The 25,448-nt window shown below is 31.8% G+C and overlaps 2 protein-coding genes and 1 pseudogene across 2 annotated transcripts in view; all 3 read left to right on the forward strand.

Annotated features, from left to right (window-relative positions):
* LOC133202675 (putative serine protease F56F10.1) overlaps window positions 1-25,448 on the forward strand; it is a 328,774-nt gene that overhangs the window by 41,945 nt on the left and 261,381 nt on the right. The window lies entirely within an intron of this gene.
* LOC133202898 (ankyrin repeat and SOCS box protein 2-like) lies at window positions 5,115-10,266 on the forward strand (annotated as a pseudogene).
* LOC133202575 (uncharacterized) lies at window positions 15,526-19,300 on the forward strand. The gene is made up of 4 exons (XM_061338412.1): window positions 15,526-15,650; window positions 16,360-16,523; window positions 17,825-18,038; window positions 18,814-19,300. The coding sequence occupies exons 1-4, from the start codon at window positions 15,580-15,582 to the stop codon at window positions 19,298-19,300; spliced, it is 936 nt and encodes a 311-aa protein (XP_061194396.1). The 5' UTR covers window positions 15,526-15,579.

Raw genomic sequence — 25,448 nt, forward strand, 5'->3', positions numbered from 1 at the left:
CATTGAATTTAATTTTTTTTAAAAATTTTTTGGCCTTTTTTGTCCCTACTTTTTTCATGTTTCACTCGAAATTGAACATCGCCAATTGCCGGAAAAGACTGCTTACGTCGATTGAGCAATTATGGCTCTTATTTCTGCAAGAAACGATTATTACATGTAATCTCTGCATGTTTATGATTTCCCATCCAATTCCATCCACTCTGTTTGTCCATATGACCATTACAGGTTTCTTTTAGGTACGATTGATTTTAACTGCGGGGTGGGTGTTAATAGCCGGGGTCAGATATTTTCGCATGTTTCTCGTGTCAGATTAATTTTTTTTGAATTTGTTGCTATTAAATTAATGCAAGAAATATGGGAGGTATTAACAATCAGAGGGCAGGCAAAATATCTTTTCGGTCGAAATCGGGACAAGACCCCCACCCTCACCCCCGCAAATGCACCCCTAAGATCTTGCTTTCCTCCAAACGTAACTTAACTAGTAGTAATAGATTATTTCACTTCCTAACAGGTAGGCGAGGCATTTCAAATTAGGTAGATGAATCTATAAACGGTTCTCTTTGCTCTAAAGGTTCCACACATCTCCAATGTAATTTTGAAAAATCATAATATACTGATATACAGTAGCAACCATGTCCGTTATTTTTCTAGCCTGTTATTTCAGTTGTAGGGTCGTACATTAAGAGTTGCCGATCGCCAAAATGTTTGGTATGATTATGTACTCCTAAAATCGTACTTTGACGCTTTCTGTTTGAAAAATATATTTGTAATGAAAACTTTTATACTTTTAAGGCCAATTACTACTCACATGTAGATGCACATTGTAAGTTACATGTTGACGGAATATTTAGTTTCAACAAATGAAATGTTTGTTAATTTTTAAGGACCTTGAAGGTGTTTATTTATCTAGCACCAAAAACAAAGCACAGGCACTTGATTTTGTGATATTTTTTAACCCATTATTTTACTATGGGTTAAAAATATTGTAGAAAAAAATTTGTAGTAAAATTACAAAAAAAGGACAAAATAAGTTTTTATAAATTTAAGCTTTTTCATTTGATTGAATTCAACAATCCACGGATTGTATCCGAGTTGCCGATAAAGGGAGGTAAAGACACCCAAGAGAACGAACTTTTGGAAGTAACGTACGTCTTAGTCGGTGTATTCCAGGTTATAATTCACAATTACAAAATGTGAAAGTAAAAGACAGAAAAAGTTCAACATATAAACGTTTGAACAATATAACCATAATAATTATATAATTTAAAACAATACAAGTGTTTTCAGGGAAACGAGTGTGTGTACGTCATGTGGTAATATGTAAGGTCTAATATGTTCAAAAATATGTATAAGGTGTAGGAACAGAAATTAACCTTTTTCAAGTCCAGTAGAATTTTTTATGTTTTAGAACACTTTCCCTGGTAAATCCCGAAAAGATAAAAGTAGTACTTTATGTATCACTGTGTTTCAATTACACTGCACTTGTATATATTTTTAACTTTACTCATATTTCGTTCAATATATGTTGTACAGGTATACACTTGATCCACAGGTACCCTAGCTGCCTAATAATTCACGTGAATTGGATATGGGGTTATATTTTTTTAAATAAGAAAAATATGTAACGTCAAGTGCCTGCACTAGATCTACTAAAATATTATTAGCATAAATTGTGAGTTCTATAAATGTATTTTATCCGAAGGGGCTGTTGTTGTAGAATCTGTTTAATATTATCTATATTTGAACGATATTTTGCAAAAACGAAAATGTATTTATACCTTTACCTACGTACATTGTTTGTGACGTCACAGTTACGTTACATCATAGATTCAACGTAATAGAAAACTGTCACGGCACAGGACGTAATTTGAACAGGAAATCTGTACGGTAGCAAAAGGGTTAATAAACATATTTGAAATCAATTGCCTTAATTTAGATCAGGGTTTTAAACTGTAGGCCCCATTTTAGTAATTGTACTTCTTTGAATTTCATATCTGAAATTTGTTGCTTAATCTCAATAACAATTTAATTTTTAATTTTAATTTTTTTTGAACTCACCTTGGTTGCCTGTAAAAGTATTAAACACTGAAATGTGATTTTGAAGAATTTTATCTTGAGAAAGTGAATTGTGAATATAAGTTCAGAATTCCAGAAGGAGACTAAAAACCAAGTTCTTAAAAAGTATGACCATGGCCAGAATTTGTTTGGTCAATATTTTCTGACAATAAATGTAACTTTTTCGAGTAATTACATTTTTAAAGGGATGTGTACATGCACATTATATTATTATTATTTTCCAGTATTTTTTCTGGCGTTTGAACAAAGTTTACGGTTAATCATTTTCACACAATAGTAAATCATGTAAAGATTCACTGAGCAAAATAATTTAGCTGACTATAGTTTTCAAAAATTATTGACACATTTTTTTCGGGATTGGGCGATTTCCTGTAAAACAATTTCTATTTTGGAGGTTTTATTCCCATATATATTTTTCGGAATAAAAATATCGATTTGAAGAATTTTCTTCTTGAGATCCTCCAATCTCAATAAAAAGTCCTTCATAGTATTACTTCATGATTTTGTTAAAATGAATTGTTTATAATTTGCATTGTTCAAATATGTAATTAAAAAACTGAATCGTAATAAATAAATTTGAAGTAAGACATTCTGACAAAAGCAGACGAATAACATACTTTAAATTCGTTATTGCAACCACCTCCAAATAGCTCAGTATTACATCACGCTATATCTTGCAAGGAAAGTATTTCTGTATGACGTATGTTATTGCCAGTATAAGCCACCATACAGATTGATAAACAAACAAGTCAGGTAGGAGTATCTATTTCGTAACGATTTTCCTCTATATTCTTTTAATTGTCATATTCTATAATTTACACACACAAAAAATATCTTAATGTTTTTATACATTTTATTCAAAAGAGAATAATGAATGAAATTTGAAAAAAAGAATAGAAATGATAGAACTTCTAGATCCTTTTAATGTGTAACTTCGGGCATATTGTACATTTCGTCTCTGTAAACACCCAAAGTTCTTCTAGATATTTAATATGGCATACAAACAAAAACAAGTGAGCTAAGGCTCTTGTTTTATTTTAACGTATACATGTAAGTAAATAAAAATAAATTATTTAATTTAGTTGACGGACGTATTATAAACAGTATTAAATACTACGAGCTGATTGCAACATAATTCAAATAAAAATATCAATCTAAACTGATAAATACATGTAGGATGGTTGCTAGAAAAAATCGCGCATAAATTCTTGCGAGCACGCTTTTAGCGTTTATTTAAAATGCCGGTAAAAAAATAAAATAATGTATTTTCAGATAAATTTACAACGATTTAAAGTTTTTCGATGGTTTATAAAAATATACGGATATATACATCATTAAAATGACATTGTGAGGCACAAACAGGAAAATTGACAAAGGGAATTTTTGCATGAACCCTGCTTATTTGCTTTAATTCCGGAAAGTATCAGGTTTAAGAAAATTACAGATTTCTGAACCTAAAACATCTACTGACTGAAAAAAAAAATTAGTTTGGCCCAAGATGAAATATTGCTTCACTTTTCTCTTCTTAAAGTGCTCGTACGCAGAATAGTTGTGGAAGTTATCATGGTCTCAAATACAAAAAAAAAAAAAAAAAATCAAAAAAAAAAAAAAAAAAAAAAATCAATGGTTAAAGATACTTAATTCTTGTGGACCATACACAATAAAATATAAATTATGCTTCACGGAGCAATTCAGTCACTTTTGCACAATTTCACTACATAGACATTTTTGTGATCATTATGAATTGTACTTATGAACGCATCAACATTTTGTTTTATATTTCATCTATCCTACAATATTAATTAAAACTCCTTTGGCGTAAGGATGTATTCGGAATTTCAAAAGAATTGACCTATAGGAGAAAATATTTTCCTGGAAAAGTCACATTTCAAAATTAATATTTGTTTGTTACTTTATCGGAATGCGCAGTGTAAAGACAATAAAGAACTATCTATTGAACTTTTGAACATTTTTTTTCTTAAAAATTTCATATTTCTTTCTTTAATAGTAATGCGCTGGAATACCAGCGTACGTGGTGGCTATGTAACTTTTAACAATAACCTCATCTATAAAAAGCACATCTTAAAAATGTTCCCGTAAATCACTGTTTGCTCGAAATTTTCTAGCAACCCTTGTATTAATGCCAGTAAAATATAAAATTTTTGCGGATACATAAAGTATCTGCATTAGGTTGATATTCGATTTAAAAAAAAAACAACTAAGGACGTAGTTGTTTGTAATGAAATATATGGAGATAACGAACAGTATTCAAGCCCAAAATCCATTAAAAGAATACAAATCAGGAGCAGAGGAAGCATGGACCTCTAAAACATCAGAAGTGGAATCAGGAGCCATGGAGAGGTGAGCATTCCCTGCCGACCGGTCACACCCGCCGTGTGCTCCTTGTCATGATCGGGAAATAGGTTGTAAATAATGGCCTAACAATTAGTATGAAAACGACAGTCAGCAGTTTACTTAATGATAGATTGTATCTGCTGACAAGGTCATTGTATCGACCAAAGAATCAGCGAAATTATGACCATTAACAAGACTTTTGATATTCTTGTTTCATCAACATGTTTGTCGATAACATATCTCGTTTTAGAAAATGTTTGTTTAGTGCATGCTATTGCGTAGCGAATTAAATGAGAAATATAAACCCCGTATGCATAAGTACATGTAAGGGAAGATGAAGATTGAAAAATTGGAATCATCACGTTTATCATAAAGCTTTGTTGTTAGGTAACCATTGATGTCTTTTTCTAATAAAATATCGGAATATGAAACAGAAATTTCAGACTCTGTGGTATCTTTTTTATTTCAAGATCACTGGGAAATATCATGTCGACATATGAACGGAAATACCTGTTGTTAATTGATAATACGTCGTCGATATATCTAAGTGTCGAATTGAAGGCCACAGCAATGTTTTCCTTTTCTCATGTATAAGATTTTGAATGAATTTATTATAAATACAAAAATAGGTCTGCAAATAACGGGGCGCAACTGGAACCCATGGGAATTCCGACAGATTGTTGAAAGACTTGGTCTCCAAAAAGCACATAGATATTGTCAATCATTTATCTGTAAAGATATGGGGCAGATAATGTCAAGAGGACCAGTCGTTTGCAGAAAAAAGGATGACCTAATTCATCATGCATGGAATTCCTGTAAGTTTTGTTTCATAAATGAGTTCTGCGTTTCGGAGTAAAAAAAGAACTTATTAATAAATTTTTTTAAAATCATATAATTCTGATAAGGTTTTTCTCAAAAAATAGATACTTATATATACATGTTCAAGTAAGAAAGCATTACTTATATATAATATCTGTGTATGTAAGCATTATTAATTACGTTAGTTTTGAAACGTTGGCTTAAAATTAAAAGCATAGCTTCCATGTTTTTTTTTCTTATTTGATTTGTGGTTTTTCGTTTGCAATTTACTGCAAACGGTTTCTCACTTTAAAAGAAAGTAAGGGGCATATTTACTATCAAAGTTTATTATCCATTATTATATATTCCGCTATTGATTGACAGTCAAGGTAGGTCAGCTGTTGGAGTGCTCGCTCCTTGATTCGAAGGTCATGGGTTCGAACCTCTGCCGCAACTGACCTAAATCGATAAAAAATATGTAGCAACTTTTTCCTTTGCAAAGCGCTCAGCACTTTGGAGTGAAAGTTGCGGGTCCTTCAGATGAGACGTTACAAACTGAGGCCCTGTGTCACGGTACATGTTGGCACAATAAAGAACCCTCACTGCTCAAAGACCCTGATTGCCGAGTAAAGGTTTAAATATGAAGCCCTTCCTCGGTATATGATGACATCTCTATATGAGGGAAAATTCTCGAATGGGACGTAAAACATTTTTTCAATCAATCAATCAATCCACTATTGATTAAAAATAAAAATACGTTTTTCTTCTGCCCTTTATTTTCTCTGACATAATCAGCACTCAGCATTCGGTCTGACATTGAAATCAAATAATTTTCTTCTGCGTAGAACATGACTACAATATGCGCATCAGTCAGTTAATTGCCAATAAGCAATCTAATTAAAATTAGATCTTTTTTCTCGCTTTTGGTAAATTGATTTGTCGCTCGTGAAAGGATCTAATCCTTTCACGAGGGACAAATCAATTTACGAAGAGCGAGATGAAAGGTCTAATTTTAATAAGATTGGCCAATAAGATAATGAAAAATTGGCAAAAAAGTTCAAAATACAAAGATAACAGGCCTAACAAGCGAAGAAAGGATGAAACAGTTCGGTTTGTTGCTGTCTAAACCTGTCTGTCAATTTTGCATACCGAATCTTTCTGTGCAACATCTTCGATGTAACAAATAACAGATGTTCATTTCATAACTCAAGCAATTTTTCATGTTTTTAGTAATGTTAAAGCAGATTCTTTAGATTCTTTATTTAATGATCCAATCTAATTAACTGAAGACTTGACATGAGTATATGCACTTACAACACACTTTACATTGTTAACTCTTACATATTTTTACCATTATCTGTTACAGTAAAATCAAATTCCGTGAATGACATCATAGTACTTGAGGTCGAAGTACAAGTGCGTGGTATGTTTGGATGTAGAGAGGAATCCGGAATAAAAGAACTCAGGGAATACACGCCTCTCGTTATTGCCTGCATGTACGTTACATTAAACAAAGAAATTCAATGTAATCTGAATCCATTTTGTTCTCCAGTGAAAAAAAAAATTGAACTGATATTTAGTTGTTAGTTTGACTCATCTTCTCAGCATAGATCTACGTCTTCAATTATTAAATGATTATTTGAAGAAATATTTGCTTCAAAATGAACATAAGCATGCATTGAGTTTTGGCGTCTGCATGACGCAGTGGTTAGAACATTTGCTGTATGCTCATGGAGCAAGGAACATCGAGTTGGTCCTTAAGTTGCAGGTTCGAATCCCATTGCCTGACATGAGGACGGCTTCTTTGGATGAGACCTTATAAACCGAGGCCCATGTCGCAGTAGGTTCTGGCAGGTAAAAATATCCTTTACTGTTCAAAGGCCTTAAGTGCGGTATATAGTTCTAAATTTGCAGCCCTTCACTGGCAAATGGTAGCATCTCAATATGAGTGAAAAATTTCGGAGGGACTTTAAAAACAAACATACAAATTTCAATAAACTTCTGTTCCTTTTCAGGTTTCGTGATTTGGAGTTAGTTCATAAGCTCATTGAAGCAGGGGCGGACATTAATTTATGCCCACATGAATTTAAACATAAAGCATTGGAAGAAGCAGCGCCGCCTTTATATTATGCAACAGCAGCGAGAGATGTAGATAATTATAGTAAAGTTATTATTAGATTCAGGTATGACTTATAGAGAATGCAAAATTTGAAAGAGTATGGAAACATATATTTCAAAGCATAATTAATTATTTTGTTGAAAAATTATCATATATGATCAACATCAGGTAGTGTATACTGTGGAATCATTAAAATTCGTGGGGCCAATTATCGTGGATTGCTTAAATTTTATATGTCCGTAAGAACGCAATTTTGTGATTTCTCTTACAGTGTATACCAACAAAAGAAAATGTGACTATGAAATGTTGATTCTTGGATGAGAGGTAATACCCACGAATTCCAAGAAAATTGAACCACCACGAAATCTATTGATTCCATTGTACTTTGTTTCTGTTGCTTATACATGAAGGTACAGTGTCTTTTGAGGTGCTCTCTTGTTAGCATTCCTCAATGGACAAAACTGTTTTTATTTTGCATTTAAATGCTTTTGGCTGGAGATTCTGGTCTTACTTGTCATTATTTGTTACGAGTAGGTGGCGTCAAGCATTGAGGAAAACCAATAAATTCTTTAAAAAAATAAATAAATAAATTAAACATACAATTTATTATGAAAAACTTTACATTTTATAGCCGATATAGTTTGGATGTGCTCTCGTTTAAGATTGAACGTTTTGTTTTCCAGGAATATCTTCTAAAAATCCGAAAAGAAGAAAATTAATCTTATATTTACTGTGTACAGAAATTTTTAAAGGAAAAAAACCCCACCGGCGTTTCATCTGAAATCCCTCAAAATTTATTATTCTGGATGTCCCTCACATAGAATTTAAATCTTTTTATCCTTTAAAATGGCCTTAGTGAATTTTTAATGAAAGTCGAACAAGTTAGTCAAAGATAATTAAGAGTCTGTACGAACGTGTCCCAGCTATTTTCTTATTTAAGAAATAAACCTTAAGTAAATCATTCTCCTCGAGATGCATTTTTGAAAAAAAGAGAAATTAGAACATGGATAACAAAAGAAAACGCCTTAATACTCTCAACACACTTCAACAAACCCTGATACGATCTTTAACGCAGTGCTCAACTTTCGTATTTGATTAAGGTTCATCATCCTTTTCTTCACTTGTTTATTATTTTTTTTAGCTTGACAAATTTTAATGACATAATATTTAATAGGTACATGTATTATTTCCAATAAGAGTTATCTCTCTTATCAAAGGGGTGTTGAACCTTAACAGGTCAGTTCATCTTCTTTACTGATAGGTGCTGATGTTAACGGATATAAAGGCCGCGTGCAGTTCATCAATCTACAAAAACCACAGAACGAGGCGAACAGCATCATTCAACCAATGTATTCTTTTAGAGTATCAGAGACATCGGCCTATATGACAAAAATCCTAGAACTTTATTTATCAGCAGGGGTGAAATTAAATACAACGTTTTGGGGACCCTGTCTGTTTTACGGGTAAGAACAGTTGCACACATGAATTAAAGAATTATATTTCTGAAACATGTTAATATAGACTTGTCATTTAGAAAAAAGAGGGAGTTGTCAATGTAACTTTCTACAGGATTTATACATCTTTGATACTAAGAGGCTTATAAACATCAAACTTTGTCAATTGATGCATCTTAAGACCTCAGGATATATTGACCCAAAAGAGGCCGATAGTGTGTCAATCAAAAGTAGTTCACTTCTTGAATTTTACAGCTATTCATTAGAGAAACCTTAAGATTTTTTTCCTTCTCACAAAACTTCTTCAGGGATAAGTGTTTCATTTGTCAAGAGAGCTCTAATCCTTTTCGCAAGTATTTCAGAGCCGATTTTCGTGTAAAAAAATATAATGTATAAAAACCTAAATACATTATTTATCAAACATTTTTGCATATTGCAATTAAAGCAGTTTATATTATTTCATACTTATGGTCGAAAGATTAAATGAAATCCTAGTAGTATTGCAAAATACCTACGACTATACTGACTCTTTAAGACTTTTTATTTGACCTATTTTAATATCAAACTTTTAACTTTGACGTCAGATTTCAAATTGCTCTGCTTTTCAATTTATTGCACTTGATTTTAGTTGCCCATCACGTTTATTTCGCTTACAACGAATTGTTGAAAACTTTGCTTTATTTTCACTCTTATCCATTTTGCTTAAAGGGTATTGAGACAGTTGCTATTGAAGTCTTTCTGAAGTAAAATAAACTTAAATTCAATCTGTTACGAATACGTTCGTGAAAAGTACAAAAGATTTGTCAAAAGGGACTCTTAAGTTAAAATATTATCCAACGTCTTATATTTATTGTTTGTGTGAAAAGGGCTTCAGAAGAGCGATTCTAATCCCTTGGGCCTCTTGTTAATTAATAACGAAATTAAGAATACTTCTGATATTATAGCAAAAACCACTATAGATCATCGTTATTTTTCAGGAGAGGAAAAGTCTATGAGGCCAATCGTCCTACAAGACTGAATATTCCTGGACCGTATTTCACTTGCGATACGGCTGTTTTGCTTCTTCAACATGGCGTCGATCCAGACCTATATAAGCTCAGTGATGTTTTGCAGCAATTTTCCCGGCATAATCGTTTTGATACTAGCAAGAATTGCGTTAATTATAATACCCTAGTACAAACTTTCGTTGGGGCTGGTTACCATTTCACAAGAGATGATAAAAACAGCGAATATTACTCAAGAGAACTAAAAAGAAATGGTATTAACATGGAGGAACCACTAAGCTTAAAACAATGCTGTCGTTCGATGATAAGGAAACATTTGCGGATACTTAATAAAGATACATCAATATTTCCTTTTGTAGACAAGTTACCGATCCCACTTTTATTAAAGGAATACCTAAAATTGTTGAATATCTTTGACTTAAATAATGCTATAATAAACTGTAAACCTATGTACATATAGCTATAACGATTTTCATAAAGATAAATTCTGATTTAGAATGTAGGAATGTACGTATATGATATATATTAGAAATACACATCAGATTACTTTGATTCGTAGAAATGGATTACTTCAATTGCAAGTTGACAGGCTCGGATTACCGCTAAGCGTCGACCTGTGCCGTCAGCGATGTCTTCACCACAGGGTCGATACTGTAGTAATGATCAATTTATATTTCGCCAACATATCAGACAAAAATATATTATGTAACATAAAAAACAAATATACTTTTCATTGTGGATCATAGTAAGTCCAACATAACAAACAGAAGATATAACTAAATGTAGTGTAACATGTTAGTCACTAAATTGTAAATGATCACATTATTTATTATTTAATAGCAGCATTAATAAAGTTATTCATTTATTTATTTTTTTTTTTTTATACTTAAATTATTTAGTACATGTAATCAACAAATGTTGATATTTGCCCTGAAGTGTTTGGGGCATGAAAATTTAACATATGGAAAGTTGGAAACTTCGCAAAAGTTCAAAATTCAGATATGATCAGATCGGGGATATATACGCATTAGGGTATCATCTCTAAATCAGGTTAATCTTTTCATACCTCAGTGAGGTACATGTATACGTATTTGTCATATCCTATATAACATTTTGATTCTAAAAGAAATATGTTTTCGGCCCATCAGGCCATTTAATCAAGTTTTTAAATCCTTTAAAAAGTTAATAATTCTTTTTTCTGTCATCTCTTTCACACATTCTTGAAAGTTTTTTAAATCCATTTTGAGTCAGTCTTAACTTTTAACTCACAACATTATTTTCTCTGGAATATTCATCAAAAAGTGAAGTTATAAAAATATTCAATCACAAATTCAAAATTTGAAAAGAGGGAATCATATTACTTTGATCTTCATTAAGTTGTACTCATGGTTTCATGAAGCACTCTTGTCATTTCGTTTAACTACATGTACATCATTGTGAATATGGGCAACACATGGAATGGACTGGAGTTTGAAAGCATTAAAATGGAGGATCGGATAGAGAGACACAGGAGTATGAATGGACGAATATCGTTGTCAGCGCTAAAATATGAAGTCCCTTTTTAAAGTACACAATACAGTATCCAATATACGAGATGAAGTCAACAAGACATTACCGATATTTTCCTCTTCTCTCTTGGGATCTTTCTGTATCCTTTATTCTATCGTAAGTACGTTCGATTTCCCACGACTGCAAATAAACTTTTATTGTTTTATTACTGATTTGTGCTACCATACAAAATTGTTTATACTCGTAAGAAAGTCTGAAGAAGAAGAAGAAGAAAAGGTCGGACTGAATTTTATCAGATAGATATTTATTTTCCTCAAATAACTGTTTCATTGCAATGTATAACATTTTGTAAAAACAGAACTACGCGTAAAATTTGATTTATAATGTTTGTAAAAAATCGTACTGTTAATTCAGGCATACGTCATTTATCCACTGTCATGTCTATTTTTGTATGTCTATTTTTGTAATTTTTGTAATAAATAGCCATATTAGGACTGACATAACAAACAAAAGGTAAGTAAAATGTGAGTAAATGATTGCATTACCTTTTTTTATTTATCTAATCATTTATGGTATTTTTTTTCTTCATTTTTACTTTCATTTTTGTAATTTAATTTATAATGATACCATAATGGTACATAGTTCGGGACATAAGCAACTTAATTAACACTGGAAGCAAATTCAAATATAAAATATTTTCACGTCGAGGAGATATTTGGATTGAGATATCGTAATCCGATCAGGGTTTTTTTCCATGCTTTATTTTTTTCATATCCTTGAAATATTTCAATTCTAAAAATCCTATTATGTCGAGATATCAGATGAGGTGTTTTTAATAAATTTGATTAAAAAAAATGACAGCACTTTATATTGATTGCCCACAAGAAATCCTTCCGAGGCCATCTCGGAAAACACGTATGATTGATTTCAACACTCAGCTTGCTAGGCCAATAAATGTTTTCAAAATAATCAACATTGTCATTTATTTGATATTTTCCTAAGACCTGATTTATGAAAGAACAATGTAAGGTAATAAAAGAATTGATTATAGAAGGGAAAATTTTTCCATAAAAAATCACGGTTCAAAGTACTTAAGTTACCTTCAACAGTATATATATTTTTGAATTTTCGAAATGTGAGTATACCCTGGCTCTCATTTCCGTTGGTATTTTTTAGAGTCAGGGTTCGAGTTTACTTTGCGCCACACTTTTATTGTTTAAATCAAACTCTTTTTTTTCACATATTGTATTTTAATAGGGGGCTTTTGTATATTTTTGTTTTAGTTTTTGTCTTAAATGCCTTTTCGTTTTTTTTATATAGAAGACATTAATAAAAACAAATGGTAAATTCTCTGTAACAAAAAACTCAATTTCAGTGTAGCACAGGTCTTCTTGTCTGCAATGAAATGCGGTAGATTACATTTATATTTGATAATTTTGCTACTGAGAAAATAATTAACGATTGAATGTATATGCTTTTATTCCGTATGTCCTACTAATGTTTTTTCTCGACTAACTAACTGGAACGTAGTACGTGTATTCTTTATTTTTTAAAATTTATTTACAATACATGCAATTTCGATATGTACACTTTTAAAATAAATGGCCTATATTCAGATCAGGTTTTTAAACTGTAGGGCTACATTTCAGCAGTTGTACTTCTTTGAAATTCATATTCATAACTTGTTTATTAATCCCAATGACATTTTTTTTTATTTCCATCAGACGTGTGGTTATGATATCGTTAATTGTAATTGCAATCAGTTGTAATTGATTTCTTTTTTCAAGTTGGCCTAATTAGATATAATCAGTATTCTTGAATCCTGATTACTTGTTATTTAACATAATCCATTACAGCTCAGGTTTTGACTGTAATCATGATTATTTTCTGATTCCTTTTTAAAAGAACATTCTGAATATTGTCAAGTTTTTTTTTTAAATTTGATTTAGGTATGTGTAATGGACAAAACAAAAACCAACATCCCTCATATACCGTATAGCGTTTTTTAGCGGGGTGCTAACTTTGGCTTATTTTAGCGGATTTGTAGTACTGTAGCCCGCTAAAATTTTAATCGCTTAATTTGCACCTTTGCTTATAAGTACTGAATAAAAGGAAAATAACTTTACTCAGGCTGTTGTTAAACGTTATATATTTCATCTTGTATTGGTTTTTACTCAAACTCTTGCTTAAATAGGTATTTAAACGTATATTGAACACACTGAAATCCATCTAAAATGTGAATTTTCTCTGTTTTGCAACGTCATGGAATTCTGTGTCCGCCAAAATTATTTTTTGGCATACCTTTGGGCAACGAACCGCCAAATTTTACACCCAGTAAGGAAACCCGTTATACGGTACACTCCCATTTAAAAAATGTTAAAGTATTAAAAAGGGATATTACTACCCTAATTATGCAGTTTTGTTCTAAATAGATTACCATTTGTACTGATAAATTGTTTCCAGTTATTATCTTTCTGTTTTTGTAAGAAATCAACTATTGATGATTTAATGATAATGACATTTAATTAATCTTACACTTACTGAACATCTATATAAGATGAATTAAAGTCATTTACCTGCCTAATATAGAATAGAGACAGCTGTTTTCACAATGGCATTAATTGTTACTGAAACAGAAAAAAAAAGAAGAAGATTTTTGTTGTTGGCAAGTTTAATTATGTCTGAGTCACTTCTTCATTTTTTGGATATCTAAATTGGAGGTGAAGGGTCAGTGAAAAAGCAAAAATGAAAATTATTAATTTCACTGATTTCCAAATTAAACCACGTCCAGTTTCTTAACACATAAAACATTTTAGCAAGTTAGGATACTAAAATGTAATTCAAATGTTTTACTCATTTTTTCAGTCTATACAATGTATAGTTGATCTGACTAAATATGAAACTCATTGGAATAATTGATCCACAGATGATTATGATCCTGATCCTTTGTTTGATTTCATTTTAAACTATGACCCAAATAAGTAAAAAAAAAATGTTTTGCTATAACAAGAGTTAATATTTTTTCCAACTTTTGCCCATTTCCATTAGTGAAATTTTATCGAAATCAAAATATGGTCAAAGTAAACGTTCCTATAAATTGTCACAAATCACATATATAGCAAATCCTTTCCTGATAGATTTCAAAAGTAATCAAACTGTAATCATGATTACTTATAAAAAAAAAGTAATTGTAATTTAAAAACTATTCAGAAAATAATTAAATTGACATTATGAAATTTCAAAGTAATTATAATTTATCGCGGAGAAAGAAGTTGATTCTTATGTCGCAGGTTCGAATCTCATGCAAAAGAAAGGAGGACCTCGTCCGTTATGCATGGGACTCAGGTATATTTTCAAATTTCCTTCACATTTTTATTTATAGTGCGCTCTTTTGAGCAAGATTTTGCACCTGGCCTGTTAATCTTGTGCACACAATCCGTATGGCTATTATTAATAAATATTTTTCTACACATTGAATATATTTCAGACTTTTATACTACCTTTAATTCTTAAACGTTTGCTTACTTTCCAACAAAACAACTTAGACCCAGGAGCTTTTATTTCCAAACGGAAAATACCCACCTTTATCTCCAATTGGAGAGTGTCTAATGCCTTACGAAATCTAGTCAATTTTTTTTCAATAAAAATCAAAGCTATTGAACAAATTTATTAATTTAACAGTGATCACTACAGATTCCCCATTCGAGGTTATAAGAAATTGTCAATTATAAGTAAATTATAAATCTCAGACTAGCTCCACAATTTTTATAGGCATTACGATGAATTTTTACATTTTATATATGATTTTATCACTTTTGGTGATACATTCAACTGCGGTTAGGGGCCACTCATCGTTTCAAGAAACATTGTAACTGTCTTGATGCAATCCCATGAATTTTCGAGTTTCAGATTTTGAATTTTTATTGCATGTCGAAGAATATTAAAATGCCTCAAATATTGTAATATTGTCTTTATTGGGGATATAAAAGTAAATTGTATATATCTTTTAGAAATGCATATGCACTTAAGGGTAAGGGTCTTCAATCTATGTCCAAGTGGTATTTGTCACGGTTGAAGTCCGATATTTTCAGTAATGAATTGTGACCAGAAACATTATAATCTGCAAAAAGTCATCTATTTAATTTATTCCTCTAAAAGAAAGGGGGAATCAAAATAGCTCATTCCATTTTTTTTTCATTTTACGGTGAAATCTAATTCTGTTAATGAACCTATAAAGCTTCAAGTTGAAGTGAAAATACGTGGTATGTATGGATATAAAGAGGACTCCGGAATGAAAGAATACATAGAATATACGCCTATTGTTATTTCCTGCATGTAAGTTTCATCGAAAACATTATTTTCGTCTACTGTGAAGATTGTTTAGTTTGTCTCTCCATTTATTAAGGAAAATTAGTTTCCTAAATAATTTTCTTCTAAACTTCTATAAGGATTTAAGCCTCATGATGCTTTACATTCATGAAACCTCGGAGTTTTTGTGATTACAATGTCGTTGAATGAATATTCTAGTATTATTGTCAAGTCGAGAAGCCTGTATATAAATATATAATAAAAAATACTTTTAAAAATAATGTCAAGGAAACAAAAAGACTTTTCAAAGATTTTTTGTTAACGCATGTGTGCTCCCTTACTTTTGTCTACAAAACTAAAAGAAATGTTTCCTAAATCTTAAAAAAGTATTTAATTTGAGCGATAGACAAATAAATATCATAAGACCACATTGGAACCTTCGTTTAATGAAGAAATAAAAAGATTGAGTGCCTAAAAACAAAGATTAAGTGACATTTCAGAATAGAATTTAGTATTACTTAAGTAGATAGTTTGATTAATGGGTCCCTCATTCTTTCTCTTGTTCTGGTATTTAAGGACCACCGCTTATCTAACAGTTAAAGAAAAGAAATTTAACACGGATGTATTCCGAATAAAATACGAATGTATTCCGAAAAAAAAATACGGATGTACATTGTATTCCAAAAAAGTACGGATGTATTCCGAATAAAAGATATAGATGTTCTGTTCGCTACAGGTTTCGAGATTTAAAGCTAGCTAGGAAGCTAATCAATGCGGGGGCGGACATTAATTTGTCTGTCAGGAGTTATAAGCATATGCCGGAGATGGAGGCGGTGCCACCATTGTACTATGCTATAGCAGCAAGGGATGAAGACATTGTACAGCTGTTGTTAGATACAGGTTTGAGATAAAATTAAAGTTATTCAACATTTTATGTTTAAAGTGCTCCGGAAGTTGATATTTCCACTCTTACCTTACACTGCATTGCAGAGATCTTTTTAAACAAGCTTTACAAACGATTTGGTGTTGAAAAAACAATTTTATACAAGATGTGTTTGTGAAACACCGATGCCCCCGTATGGCAACTTATGGCAAAGGTTAAACTTTCTCAAATGCAAATCAAATATGTTGGTACCCAAAGTAAGGTCTTGTCTCGAGGAGTAAATGTGTGAAATATGAAAGCCCTAGCAGCAACCATTGAATAGATATGGAAAAGGATAAAGTTTTTTCAAAAGTATGTCAAACATCAAGGTCAAGGTCAAATGGTCAAAATTAATGGAGCCCAAGGAAAGGCCTTCTCCCAAGAAATACACAGGTGAAATATGAAAGCCGAAGCACCAATCGTTCAAAATTTATGACAAAGGGTAAAGTTTTCCAAAAGTAGGCCAAACTCCAAGGTCAAGGTCAAAGGGTTTAAGTTGTTGGTTACCAAAGAAAGGTCTACTCACAAGGACTACATACGTGAAGTATGAAAGCCCTAACACCAACCGTTCAAAAGTTATGGCCAAGGTTAAAGTTTTCCAAAAGAAGGCAAACTCCAAGGTCAAGAAAGGTCTTTTCACAAGGATTACCTATGTAAAGTATGAAAGCCCTAGCACCAATTGTTCAGAAGTTATGGCCAAGGTTAAAGTTTTTCAAAAGTAGGTCAAACTCCAAGGTCAAGGTCAAAGGGTCGAAGTTGTTGATATCCAAAAGAAGGTCTTGTCACAAGAATTACACATGTGAAGTATGAAAACCCTAGCACCAATTGTTCAAAAGTTATGGCAAAGGTTAAAGTTGGGTTAAATTTTGCAAAACTGGGTCAAACTTCAAGGTTAAAGTCAAAAGGTCAAATATGGTGGTAATCATAGAAAGGTCTTGTCACAAGGAATACACATGTGAAATATGAAAGCCATAGCTCTAACCTATCAAATGTTATGGGCAAGGTTAAAGTTTTTGCAGACAGACAGACAGACGGACGGACAGGGCAAAAACTATATACCCCCGAATCATCGATACGAGGGAATAAAAATAGAAGTTTATTTGAATATGGGTGACCCTGTGAATGAATTCTTTGGGGGTGTCATTATAAGTGCAGTTGATCATGTCTACACAAAATTGATAAATAATGTATCAATCTATTTCACGATACTTGAGAGAACTGTGCTTACTTATATCTGTGATAAAAAAGTTTACAAATGAACATAAAGTTTCTTTATTAGGTGCGGATGTGAACAAATATAAAGGCTATAAGCAGTTCATTAATCTACAAAAGCCAGAGATAGAGTTATACAGTATTGTTCAACCGAAATATTCAATAAATGTGCCAGCAACTTCTCATCGCCCATCATCGCCTATGACAAGAATACTTGAACTTTATTTGATGGCTGGGGCGAAGTTAAATACAACTCGCTGGGGACACTGTTTCTTTTATGGGTAAGAAAAAGCAGATGAATAGAGAGTCCACTAAAATACAGTTCATCATGGGGTCATTTAGCGTTAAATTATCGTTTAGGCTAGGCAAAGTTTATATTTATATTTTTATTCAAATTTTCTAAGTTTAAGGTCAGGCGACACGTTCCTCAATTATAAATTATTTTTTCCCAAGAATTTGTCATTGATGAATTGCTACTTTAACAAGCTTCCAAACAAAAAATTTAGATACCTTACAAAGCATTTGTGCAAGATACTAGAGGATTTTGTTTACAATATAACCCTACTTGAAATAACTGCCATTAGCAATGTCAAAAAAGTTGTCTCTATTTATTTGGGCAATTTGAAAACAGTTAAGAAATCGTAAGTTAATGATAATTATGATTAGCTTGTCGTATATTACGACGAGAAACAAAACAGATATTCGACCGACGTGACGTCAGACCTTAATGACGATCTGACATCAGGGTTGAGACCCATTTTCCCTCAGATGAAAATATATTCAGTAAACTTTTGGAACAATACCCCATTCTCCACTTTTTAAAAAAGAAATATTATATTTTTGGGGCTATTTTTTCAGTATATTATTATCAGTGGTTAAACAAAAGATGATCTGCAAAAAAGTAAATCAACTGTAATCAAACCTGAAGAGTTCATTTGTATCAAATATCTGAGATCTAAAGGTGACTAAAGTACAGTGTATATACTGTGTAATCTAGGATACTTCTGTATGATAAGGCTTACTAATTGTAAAAACTTATTTCATTGTCGTTTTCAGGAGAGGAAAAGTCTACGAGGCAAATAGTCCTACAACACTGCATATTCCGGGACCGTGTTTTACGTGTGACACGGCTGTTCTTCTTCTTCAACACGGCATTGATCCTGATCAGTATAAACTCAGCGACGTATTACAACAATTTGCGTACCATAATCTTTTTGATTCTAGGAGGAAGTGTGTAGGTTTTCATATTATGCTGCAAACATTTATTGCGGCCGGTTATCACTACACAAGCGATGATCTAGACTGTAGTTATACTAAGACAGAAATGACAGAAAATGGCATTAATATGGATGAACCACCAAGCTTAAAACAAAGTTGCCGTTCAATAATTAGGAAGCAATTGCGGATACTTAATAAAGATACCTCCATTTTTCCTCCTGTTAACAAGTTACTTATCCCACTTTCATTAAAGGATTACCTGAAATTGTACAATGTCATTGACTTAAACAAAAGTTTAATACAATGTACACTTAAGTACATGTAACTTAAATTGTTGTGGTTTAATAAATCCTTCAGATTATAAATACATACACTAATTGTTCTGAATTTTTATAAAATTTAAAACCGACATATGATTTTGAAAAATTTTCTCCTCAGAAAGGGAGTTATGGGTATAAATTAGATAATATTTGCAGAATTTAATCTCAGCTCCTCTAAAATACAATTATAATAAAGTGCCTTACAAACAAAGACTATATTGTTACCTGATTTGTCAACTGGGACCAGTACATACTGACCTATCTAATTCTTTTTCAATCAGTTTCAATAAGGAAATTTGACAGTGGAAAAGCTAAAGTCATCTCGTTTGTCATACAATTTAGTTGTTAGTTGTCTTTGTCGTCAATAGTCAGTAAAACATCCAAATATGAACAGATCTGGCAGACACAGTGGTAGTAATGAGTTACACACAGCGGACTCATAACATTAAGCGCCAAATTACGTTTGTTGTAACGTCGTTAACGTCAACAATTGTGAGGTCATAATACTTGTTATTGACTTACTCAGTTTCAATATACAAACGACACAACATGGAGTAATATCTTATCTCTTCATAAACATTTCCAAACAGTGGTGTCTTTCAAGTTCACTGAGATATATTGAGACTACATATGAATGGAAATAGCTATTGTTAATTTATGAAACGTCGTTGATATATATGAATGTCGAGTTGAAGGCCACTGCAACTGTTTTGTTATTGTCATGTAGTTTTTAAAATAAATTCTGCTTCATATGAATATAAGAACAGGTTGGCTTAGTTAGAAGAAAAATAGTGCCCATCCGTTTTTTTTTGTAACAGTTTCTTGGAAGACTTAGTCTTTGAAGTCTTCATAAATGTTGTAAGTGAGGAACTCAGTATCTTTTTATATCATCCTCAGAGTTCTTGTGTGTAGAATTAGAATGATTTTAGAATGATTTTTAAGAAATAATGTTCTTGATGACGATGACCAATCACAAGATGTTAAAATTTCCGAGTTTATATTTATTGAAGAACCAATTGTCTATGATATCAAAAAGCCTAATTTTAGTGTAATTTTAGAGGAATGGTTGTAAAAAGTGTAGAGAAGTCGTACGGTTTGATGTTAGAGATGTTTTAAAAATTTGGTGATTTTAAATCTTCTAACATTTCTTTAGAGTTTTTGAGGATCCACATTTGATTTACACCACTTTTAGAATGCTGTAGCACAGTTCGTCTGAAGTTTTTCCTAACAGCAGATATTATATTGATACAAAAGTAAAGATAGGGGCTTGGTAGAGCATTTGCTGGACTCGGCAATGTATCTTTGTTTCTAAGGATTCTTATGAAGTTTGAGAATCAAATATAGGAAGGGTAGATCGAACTCACCTTTGTTGACTGGAATTTTAAAATAAGTAAACACAGAAATGCAATTTTGAAGAATTTCATCATTGGAAGGAAACTGCGAGTACATGTAGGCTTTCTAAACGTAGAATTAAAATCAAGGTCTTCCAAAATACAGTAATAATAAAGAACCTTAAAGACAAAGACGATATTATTACCAGCTTTGTCTGCTGGAATCATTATGTATTTTTCATATAGTCTCTCTTTTTTATCACTTCCGATTTAGTGAAAAGTGAAGGATAGATGGTTCGCATTTTGCCTTTTAATGTATTCTAATACGTTTCTTAAATATATTTCTTAAACTTTTGATCCATTCTGACAAAGTGTTCAAGTCTTCCTTACCATATTTAACCCATCGTTAGGTAAAATTTTTGAAAGAATTCATAAAAGAAATGATGTTCCGTCGCCAATAGAAAAAATTTGGGCTTCTTCTAAATAGGATCTTTTACGATGATTGATTTTATGTCTTCATTTTCAACTATATTAACATCACCAATAATGACGTATCCAGCGGGACTCTAGTCGAAAGAAGGTGAAGGACAATCAAACTTCATGGGATTTCGTTTTAGATGTTCAATGTCTAGGCACTATATGGTTTTTTTTGTTACTTAAAAGTTTGGAAGCAACTGTTTAGGAATATCTGTAGAAAATACAAAGTGTAGACCTCAACTTGAAATATGGTGAAAAGCAAGGCAAGACTGTTTTCCATTATTAAGGGGATGAAGGACACATGGTAACATGACTCTGTTTCTCCGTTTATATAAGTACAAAACGTGTAAAGCATCAGTTCTTGTATAAATTTTTGACAATTGTTTTTACTTTAATTACCATCTTTTATATATATATATATATATATATATATATATATATATATATATATATATATATATATATATATATATATATATATATATATATATATATATATATATATATATATATATATATATATATTAAAAAGTGTTTCATTCTTGTAAACATTAGCACATTATGAAAAAATGATCTACTCCTCTGTTTCCCTAAACTGCACGTCCAACAAGTCGATAACGTCACAAACGATCTGTTAGTACAGCAAGATCATACTCGGTGAATGCAGGGGTTGTATTATTATGCAAAAATATGTCATAATCAGTATATGATGAAATATTTGAGAAACGGGGAACTCAAAAATTATGTTTGCATGGCTGATGACAGAAATCTTATGTAAGTATCTTATTTCGCTTATTTAGATTACTTGTGACGTCATAGTTGGTTCTTCCCGTACTCGAGAAATGTAAGCATGACACGTTTTTGTCCTGCTTATGTCCCCTTTAACGATGTTCTGTGCAGTATTCAGATCAGCTTCACTATTCGACATTTTTACAGTTAATCAATAATTTAAAGGCCTTGCATATCAACGTAAATTTAAAAATGTTGACTGATCGATTTTGTTGTAAATTACGTTTTTTGTTGTTAAAGTTCTCTAAAAAAAGTACTTAATTTTCCCTATCCAGATGCAGTGTGATAGAGGAAACTTGCTTTTTCGAATTTTAAACCCTATTCATACTCTGAAATATTTTAAAAGATACATATCTACTTACATATTTTTATATATGCTTAAAAGATCCCATTATGGACAGAGTAATGAGCCCGGAAACATGGAGAATTAAAACTAGACTTAGATACTATAGGGCATAGTATTTGTCAATCAATATCTCGAAAATAAGGTAAGAAACCTAATGATGTAACTGCTTTAAGATATGTGGGACATACTTAATTAGAAATATACAAAATATAAAAAAAAATGAATGACAAGTATTTTTTCAGCTCAAAATCCTTCCTTCCCTGAAGAATATTACTTAAGTTCTCAAATCTAATTTTTTGTTAGCAAAGAACCGACAGGTAGAATAGCGCAACCAAAGATTCTTTGGAAAATTTAGGTTTTTTCCAATTTGTTTTTTTTCTATTTTACAGATTTAAAAAAATTATTTGTTTCCATTATGACATTGCTTCAGCTTGCAGGACTATCAATACAGTCCCTGAAACGTTCTACTTTCCCATTTTTCCGTTCGCTCACCGTTCGTTCACCGTTCGTTCAGCGTGCGTTCACCGTTCGTTCACCGTGCGTTCACCGTTCGCTCTCCGTTCACAGTTTTGCGTTCACCGTTCACCGTGCGCTCGCGTTCACCGTTCACAAAGCGTTCAGCGTTCGCTCTTCGTTCCGTTCACTTTGCGTTCACCTTGCGTTCAGCGTTCACCTATCGTTCAGTTTTCATTGTCATTCGGAACTCCGAAGTGAAAGGACTTATCTTTTTGTAGTTAAGGAGTTACAGGGTTTTTTTATATTTATTAACTAACATATCGTGTTTGAAGAATCATTATTTCATGAGGAAAAAAATCTACGGTATATATTTTTATTATTGTAACTTAGCTGTTAGGTTATTTATTAAATTACTCTGGAAAATAAATGTTGTTACAAGCACATTCTGTACCTATGTAGAACGATGCTGAAATATTAAATTTAACTAAGGGCAATGTGCAAATACTTCAAGCACTGCAACATTTTGTTGTTTTGTTAAAGACGACAAATCGTTAATGGAGATATAATTATTCAAGTCAAATAATTACACAGCAAAATTATGAAAATATTTATTTCTAATACTTTTTTTTTTTCAATTACTACAGAAAATATAATAGAACTAGTTCTGAGAGTTATACATAGTACTGCGGATATCCTGTCAATTTATTATCTTTAGAACGAATTAAATTGATAGTGTGGTTAAAGGAAATATTTATTTAAAATGTAATGCACTACAGAATTTCTCTACTGTAATATGTAAAGTCTATAGTTATAGAGAAAAAAAACTTTCTTCACCGTAACTTTATATGTTTGCCATTCGATATGATTAATACCCCCCCCCCCTTTCCCCCTAAATCGGTGACTTAGTCAGTACCGTATTTCCAGAATATTTTAATTAACGTTTAAAAAAAAGCTACGGTCTGTTTTAGAACAAAAATTTCAGTCTCAAAACAAACATGCATCTAAAAAAGTCACAAAACAATAGTAGATCAAAAATGTACACGTGTCGGCGGTGGTATTTGAAATTGGCAGAGAGTATGTTTCACATTCAAGTGTTAATGCCCAATGTATTTTACTAATTTATTATTCAAATGTTGGAATCAAATCTAGAAATGATAAAAATAAATGTTATAACTTGTTGGAAATACTCGCACTTCGTCTTCGATGTGACGAAACTTTCACACCTGCACAGTGTCGAATGATTTTGATTGACAGGACAAGCACGTGGACTTCGTGTGAACTTGAAGCAGGACAATAAAAACGAGTATGACTGTCAAACAAATGGATATGATTTGTTGATAAAAAAAAAAAAGTTACTTTCACTGTCTGGTATATTTAGAAAAAAATTTCAGAGTTTTTGTTTGATATAGGTACAAACATTTGGTGAAGCCTGAAAGGAGGGGGGGGCGGCTAAAACTGAATATTACTCTCTCTCTCTCTCTCTCTCTCTCTCTCTCATTTGTCTGTTTAATAAAAAACTATAACACCATATTACTTAAATATCAAGTTCTGAAAATTGAATTTATTACAAATAATATGAATATGTATCTTTGTATCATCTTGTCCGAGTATAATCACGGCCATCTAGAGATGCATGTAGACGTCTGCTCAATAAATCATAATGAAAAATAGAAATGACACACAATATATTATTGTATTAAAAATTTAAAATACGAGCGTACAAATGTAATTAATTTTTTTTCATTACTTTACACGAAATCGCCTTGACACGGAGATATATATATGAATATAAGTTACAACCGCTTTAATTCATTCTATAAATCATAAGTTTTCTCTGATTTGTTATCAACTAAGAATAAACATTTTTATTTTCCAACTAAAAACAATATCTTTTATACTTCAGCGTTCGGCAACAATTGCAATGTTTTAATGCGATAAAAATCGTGTGATTAAAAACTTAATGTGCATGCATCGTCTTTCTTAGGACAATTTTGGAGAATTTATTTATTGACTTATTTATTCATTCATTTATTTGTTTACTTATATATTATTTGGTTTTTTTTTTTTTTTTTTGGCACCTGACATTATAATACAATAAAATAGCTTCAATGCAAGGAAAAGATCAGAGGCATTCCGAATATATCGTTCATCTTGCGTTCACCGTTCGTTCACCGTTCACTTTGCGTTCGCGTTTGCGCTCCGTTCGCGTTCTGCGTTCGCTCACCGTTCACCGTTCACACATCGTTCACCAAGTTGCGTTCAGCGTTCACACATCGTTCACTCACCGTTCGCTCTGCGTTCGTTCAGCGTTCGTTCACCGTTCGTTCAGCGTTCGCTCACCGTTCAAGTGGGAAAGTAGAACGTTTCAGGGACTGTAACAGCTATTGCTTTCGCTGCCAACGACATAATTACATCTGGCATTGACTTTACAAACAGATTATTGTCTCGTGATAATTTAAGTGAAATTCAGGAATTAATTAACAACATACAGTACAGCGTCACTTAAATTCATAACAAACTGGATTATGTGTCATCACTTGTTGAACAATTTATAAACTTGATGAATGAACAGCCGTAAAAAAAAATTCATTATCGAGTAATATCGAAAAAATAACAATTTGTAAAACCGATTTAGGCAATTTTTTCTGCCAAAACCAACAAATAATGCAGCATTTAAAAACTTGAAAAAGAGCTATTATATTATGGTGAACATCAGAAACATAGCAAGTTATTTGTCTGGTGATTCAATCGTTG

The sequence above is a fragment of the Saccostrea echinata genome, unplaced genomic scaffold (assembly GCF_033153115.1).
Source record: "Saccostrea echinata isolate AGI-Se365-2 ecotype Australia unplaced genomic scaffold, CSIRO_AGI_Sech_v1 ptg000047l, whole genome shotgun sequence".
Lineage (NCBI taxonomy): Eukaryota > Metazoa > Mollusca > Bivalvia > Ostreida > Ostreidae > Saccostrea > Saccostrea echinata.

Excerpts from the sequence above, each read along its gene's own strand:
- LOC133202575 (XM_061338412.1), top strand. The coding sequence starts at position 15,580 with ATGTATGGATATAAAGAGGACTCCGGAATGAAAGAATACATAGAATAT. Across the intron at positions 15,651-16,359 it reads CCTATTGTTATTTCCTGCAT|GTTTCGAGATTTAAAGCTAG; the intron begins GTAAGTTTCATC and ends TGTTCGCTACAG. Across the intron at positions 16,524-17,824 it reads ACAGCTGTTGTTAGATACAG|GTGCGGATGTGAACAAATAT; the intron begins GTTTGAGATAAA and ends TTTCTTTATTAG.